Genomic DNA, 6,262 nt, shown 5'->3' with positions numbered 1-6,262 from the left:
GATTGCTCTTCCAGCCTTAAAAGTAGCAGCCTTCATAACAAATTATTTAAAATTAAGAGAGTTCACAACAGAGCAGAATTATTTTAATGTAAGTAAAAAACAATTGCTAATTATTGTAAAATTCATTAATATCATCAGCGTCAAGTCGAAACAAATTTATTTTAAGTGGAGCTGAAACCAGCAGCATGTGTGTTTGCATACTGGATCAACATGACAACCATATTCTCAAAAGTATCATTTTCGATGTATTAAAACATTTTTTTTTGACAACTGATTTATTCACCAAATCCATCATCATGTGATACTGGCACCTCATATAGTATTTGCTCTTTAGTAAAGCTGTTCAAGCCATTTCAAGTGTCATGATTTACTTTTACGTACTCTATTTGTATGCCTGGTAATGCTGAGAAATATCAGATCCTCATTGTGTATCAAACATTGCCATCTTGAGAAATACAGGTGAATTGAGTCATCAGATATTTAATAATTGTTGCGCAGCAAAAATGTCCTTACACCATTACATACTGTACCTCGGGTCAATTGTGACCCTATACATTTTGTACCAAAAAATATATTAAGAAAACAAAGGAATACTAGGAATACTATGATGTTTTACTTTTAATAATAATTGAGGAGGAGGATAGCGAATTACATCGGGTTGCTAAAGATTCGAGGTAGTTTGTGTGAAATCAAAAATGAAAATGTCTGTTTTGCTGGCGGTGAACAAATAATCTATGAAATTATTCCACTGAAAAAAAAAAGTTTGTAATCTTCAATCAAAGCCCATTTGCTTTCGCATTTGGAGTGGCAGTCCTTCTGTTAACGTCAGTTTTTATGACTTTAGACACAATAAACTTAACCACGCCCCTCTTACCATTACTGTGCTATGAGGGAATGATGCACAAAAAGAAAGCAGCACCCCCTACTAGGCATGGCACTATAAACGGTTTCAAGGTTTACCGCGGTTTGGAAAAGTCAAAGATTTAAATTCGCCAAATTTTTCCTACAGTATATTTAATTCTTTATGTGTTTTCACGACTATTTTATTTCGTTTTTAGGGAAACTGTCAAAGCACATCAAAAGCTATTGGTCAGGCCATGATTCAGCAAACATCTGAAAACAAATCACTTATAAACCAACATCCAAGCATGCTATAGAGTAGTGTTTCTCAAGCACGTTCCTGGAGGACCACCAGCTCTGCACATTTCCATGTCTCCTTAACCAAACACACCTGATTCAGATTATCAGCTCATTAGCAGAGACTAAAAGGCCTGTAATGGGTGTGACAGACAAAGGAGACATCCAAAACATGCACCGTTGGTGGTCCTCCAGGAACGTGCTTGAGAAACACTGCTATAGATCGGAGTAGCTGTACTTTATATTCAAAGAAAAGAAAGATCTCCAAAGACGTAAAATAATCAGTGTTTTTGAAACTAATAAAGACAGCAGAGATCAATGATTTATTTGAATTATTTAGTCTGGCATGTTTACTGTTTCCAAATATTTTAAATGTTTATTAAAATTAAATTTATTGTATTCAACAAGGAAAAAAGTTGTTGTTTTCTACCCTGACATTTAAAAGAGGAACATACTTTAGAATAGTAATCACGACATACTGTGAAACTGTGATATTTTTATCCAAGGTTAACATACCGTCAGAATCATACACCAGCCCATGCCTACTCCCTACACAATATTCAGTTTCACTTGGAACTACATTAAAATACTACAATTTCCTCAGCAACGTCCAGTTCACACTTACTTTAAGTGTATTTAATTGCGTTATGTAATCCACTTTGAAATATCCCATTATGCTCTGAAAAAAATGATGTCTGCAAAATTGTTGCAAACAATTTAAATGTGTTGAATTTAGTAGTTCAACTTAATTTGTTTGCTTAAATTAAGCCCAAATAAATGGTTTAAAACCACTTAGCTTAAAAATTTTTAGTAAATCCAAGGATTTTTTTCTCAGTGTGTTTTAGATGAATGAAAAAAAAATGCTACTGATATTTTGGGCCAGACAGAAACTGCAGCCTTTTTTTTTTTGCAATTTGGGCGAAAAAATTTGTAAAAAATATGTAGATTTATGCAGAATTTTTTTGGGAGTGTCGTAACTAAAAACTTAATCTATAAAATAAAAATTAATAGCTTTTTAACTTTTATTTAATGTTTACAATGCAAATCCATCTAGAACCTCTCATTTGATAAACAAAGCAAGTCTCTCATGTAATATCACTACTAAAAGACAGAACATATTACTTTACAAACTGTATTGTAAATAATCAAATAAACATCTTCATATTAGTCAATAATATTACAGAAATTAATTTAAAAACTAAATAAATATAAAATTACACACATTTACACAAGTAAATAATTAGACTCAATGATGTGCCAAAAATTGGCGGAAATCTGCAGATTTCTGTGCGTGCAGATTCCGTGTGGGCCTACTGATATTCAAGAAAATACAGTATCACTTAACAACAAATCTATAAAGTGTTTACATCACTTTATTATGCATTTTCATTCACTACCGTATTTAGTACTTCTCGTTGAATTGTCTGTGATCTAGCATAGGCCTACTGGTGTTCTCATACCGCGATTGATGTTTTTAGCCATACCTTCCAGGTCTTCCAAGGAACTAATGTGTGCATTTCCCTCTATAACTTTAACAGAGAAATGTGCAGCATGGGTCAGCAGCGAGATGTGTATATTCCGGAAGCGTAATTCATTAATTTGCTGTTTGCTATCCGTCAGTCACCCGGAATAATCCATCGGGAGGGGCCAGTGCGCTTTCCTCTGCCGAGTGAAAATTGGATTTTGGATGAGCGATCGCGCGGCTTAAACTTCCACCAGCCCGCTGTCTATTAAGTGCACCCCCACGTCACACACACACACACATACACTGTCGCAGCCCAGAACCAATCTAGAGCCTCGACAAACACACACAAATATACATCCTCGAGTTTTAAGAGTTACATAAAGCCGAATGCAAACGCACACGTATGCAGTCATGGTGTGTGTGTGTGTGGTATTACCAGCTCAAATCCTGTGCTTGACAAAAGCCAAGTGAACAAACACAGTCAGCGTAATCACCAAGGAGAGAGACACGTACACACCTCTGACTCGAAGGAAATGAGCTGGAATTTAGAGCATCGTGCCCACATGGGGAGAGGAAGATCTGGAGAGAGAGAGAGAAAAGGAAAGAAAGAGAGAGAGAGGGGAATTGAAGGATGGGAAAAAAAGAAAAGTCAAGAAGAATAGAAATGAGAGCACTGGGGAGACCAAGACAATTCTCGCTGAGATGTTGATGGCGAGATGCTGGAGTTTACTCATCCAATCACGAACGTGTGGGCAGAGAGAGGTAGAGAGTGTGTGCTTCATCAGAGGTGCTTGATGTCACTTAGTAAAAATAACGCTCTGTGTGTGTATGTGTGTGTGTTTGTTTCAGCTCCTCTGACTGAAGAGCCCCCCAGGATTCTGTTTCCCTCTGAAAACAAGCTCCTCGCCATGGACGTGCAGCTCGGTAAGCACAGCTTCCGCTTGTGTATGTGTGTGTTTGTGGTGAGGAGGGGTGTTCGCCGTGGCATGTACTATTTTTTGAAAGAACGCAGGATGTGATGTGTTTGCTGTGCAGAGTATGCAAATTTCCTGAATGCATGGATTACCCGGATGACCTACTGCATTTGTTAAAATGCACAATATATAGCCAGAGCACACTGCGTGGAATATTGCATCCCATGATGCACTGCACTCGACTTGACCTTCTATTTTCCAGGGTGACAAAAATACTGGAGGTGATATCAATCATGTTTTTTTCTCCACATGATTTGAATGGCTGATTAAATTTTTACAATGGGTCTGCCAAAATGAAAATGATTATGTATTTGATTCTGAAAAGTGCTGGAAAGCTCTGTGAATTAAACATTCAGGCTAATTCAAAGTGTTGTGGCATTTAAGCTGAAGTGTTTCTGAATGAAATCCCGAGTCTGTCACATCATTGGCTTCTCAAAATAACCAGGTGCCGAGGGCATGTTGAAGGGGTACCAGTGACGCATGCTGCTTCTGCTATGCGATATATACTGTATCAGTATCCTTCAGTATTTTGTCATTATTTTTGAAAGAAGCCTCTTACACTCTTAAAATTAAAGGCGATGCCATGAATTAAACTCTGAAGACATAGATGAATCGTTTGTGGTTCTGCAAAGAAGCTTTCAGTGTCCACTATAAACAGCCTTTTGTGCAATGGACATTTTCTATAGAGATTAAAGATTTCTTTGGAACATTTGATACCAAAAAAGACATTTATTTTTTAAAACTGCATTTATTCAATTTAAAATTGATTTTTTATTTTTTCTTGTAATAGCACATTTGAATTTGTTGATATCATTATTTTATGCTCGAGTGTAATAATTAAAATATATATTTTTTAAATCATTCTGAAATGATTTCTCAGCTGTGCCGCATAATATGTTTGTGCAAAAGCAGTTGACGTTTTTAGGAAACGTTAAAAACATGTTCTTAATTGTATAACATTATGGGCCCTATCAAACACCTGGGTAGATTTGTTGCTATTTTCAGACCAGCACAACCCTAATTTTCACATTTTGCATCAGGTTGTTTGAATAGCAAATCCATTTGCGCCAGTTTGTGGACTCATGGGTGTGCCAGTCTAGAAAGGAGGTGTGTTAAGGCGCATTGTTGGTGTGTTGCTATTTTGAGGATCTGAAATAGACCCCACCCTTGACCAACTGAAACCTGGTCTAAAGTCCAGTGCAGGGCGCAATAGTTATGTTGGTGATGGGGCTTTATTCAGTTCATTCATGACAATTTGCATTTGTGTAATATTATTATTATCTGTATTAATTATTATATGCATACTTATATTTGTTTTAAAAACAAGTTTATATTTTTCACCTGTCAGGCTTTGGAGATGTATACATCATCATATGGGGCATAAGAATTGGGTGTGTGTTTGGATAAGAGTAAAAAAAAAATAACAAGACAAAGTAAAGAGGCCGGATGGAGAAGGCTCATTATTTATCCTTGCACTGCAGATGGTCTGTTAACTGTTTTCTCGCTAGTGAAGCTTTCAGTTTTTCCACTTATAAAGTCCACCATGTAAATAGCAAATGCCCCATGGCGCGACACAACTAGCGCTTAAAGGCAATGGGAAATGAGACTCTGATTGGTTTAATGTATGTTATGCTCAAAGTACACCCATAACTCATTAAGAGAATAAGCACAACCTTGTTAGACCATTCACCAGGGCGCAGAGCGTATTTTTTTCATCCTTAAAATAGCAAAATTGGATTCGAACACGCCCTTAATGCTTTTGCGCAATGCGCTTTAGACTTTGTGCCTAGATCGTTAAAATAGAGCTCAATGTCTTTTTAATATAACTTTTGATCAATTTAATGTATCCTTGCTGAAAAACAGGATTAATTCATTTAAAAAATAATCCCAAATTTGGAACAACAGCAATGTATTTAATGCATAATTTGATGTGGCGTTTTTACTAAAGTCAGTGCTGTTTTATGCAATTAAAGCTCGCATCAGATAGCGCTGACAGTAAGGTTTAGTTTGGCATATTATCACTTCCGGAAACCTGCCAGTAAATGGAGTACTACTTTAGAGAGATGTTTATGAACATTTTCTATTGATCATGGCAGGAGTTAATTCATCAAATAATGATGAAATTATGCAGAAGAGTGTTAAAACCGGGCATTTATCCAGGTGTTTGGTGCAGTCGAATGCACTTTTGGCATTTTGAAGAGCCAATTGCTTCCACAGTCCCAAAATACTATTCCCAATTGTGGTGCACTGCTGCACCCTGCACTTCTTTACAGCGGAAATTTGATTTGTTACTGATTCAGGTTTTAGGGCAATAGCAGAAAGTGCATATAAACAGTGGGCAGGATTTACCTAAACTCATACACTTTCTCTCAACACCTTGTGCTGTATTTTTCTCAATTTCTGTATGGCATACATGTGGCGATATTCAATAATACAATATATTGTGATTAGGAACATGCATTATATTGTGTGGGCACTTCAGATTTTTCGTAGAATATTCTGTTTGTTGTATTCACAATGGTATTCATCAAGACTTAATACACTATTTATTTTCAAACATAAACATTTTTGTATGTTAATCTGGCCTACAACAGGCCTGAGATATTAACCGAAGTTGTTTTTGTTTCTCTGTAGGCCTATTGTTTGTTAACACATTAGTTATGTAAGCTAAACTGACTACTACAAT

General features: G+C 36.3%; 1 protein-coding gene across 2 annotated transcripts in view; it reads left to right on the top strand.

The window, feature by feature from the left end:
• The window catches only part of il1rapl1a (interleukin 1 receptor accessory protein-like 1a), a 155,845-nt gene that overhangs the window by 101,457 nt on the left and 48,126 nt on the right, over positions 1-6,262 (top strand). For both annotated transcript variants that reach the window (XM_056465742.1, XM_056465741.1), the window contains exon 6: positions 3,452-3,526. In XM_056465742.1, the coding sequence (XP_056321717.1) occupies positions 3,452-3,526 (75 nt within the window). The remainder of the gene's footprint in view (positions 1-3,451; positions 3,527-6,262) is intronic.

This window comes from Danio aesculapii, chromosome 9 (assembly GCF_903798145.1).
Source record: "Danio aesculapii chromosome 9, fDanAes4.1, whole genome shotgun sequence".
NCBI classification, from domain to species: Eukaryota; Metazoa; Chordata; class Actinopteri; order Cypriniformes; family Danionidae; genus Danio; species Danio aesculapii.
Note: the sequence above shows the minus strand (reverse complement) of the source record. Positions and strands in the feature narration are given on the sequence as shown.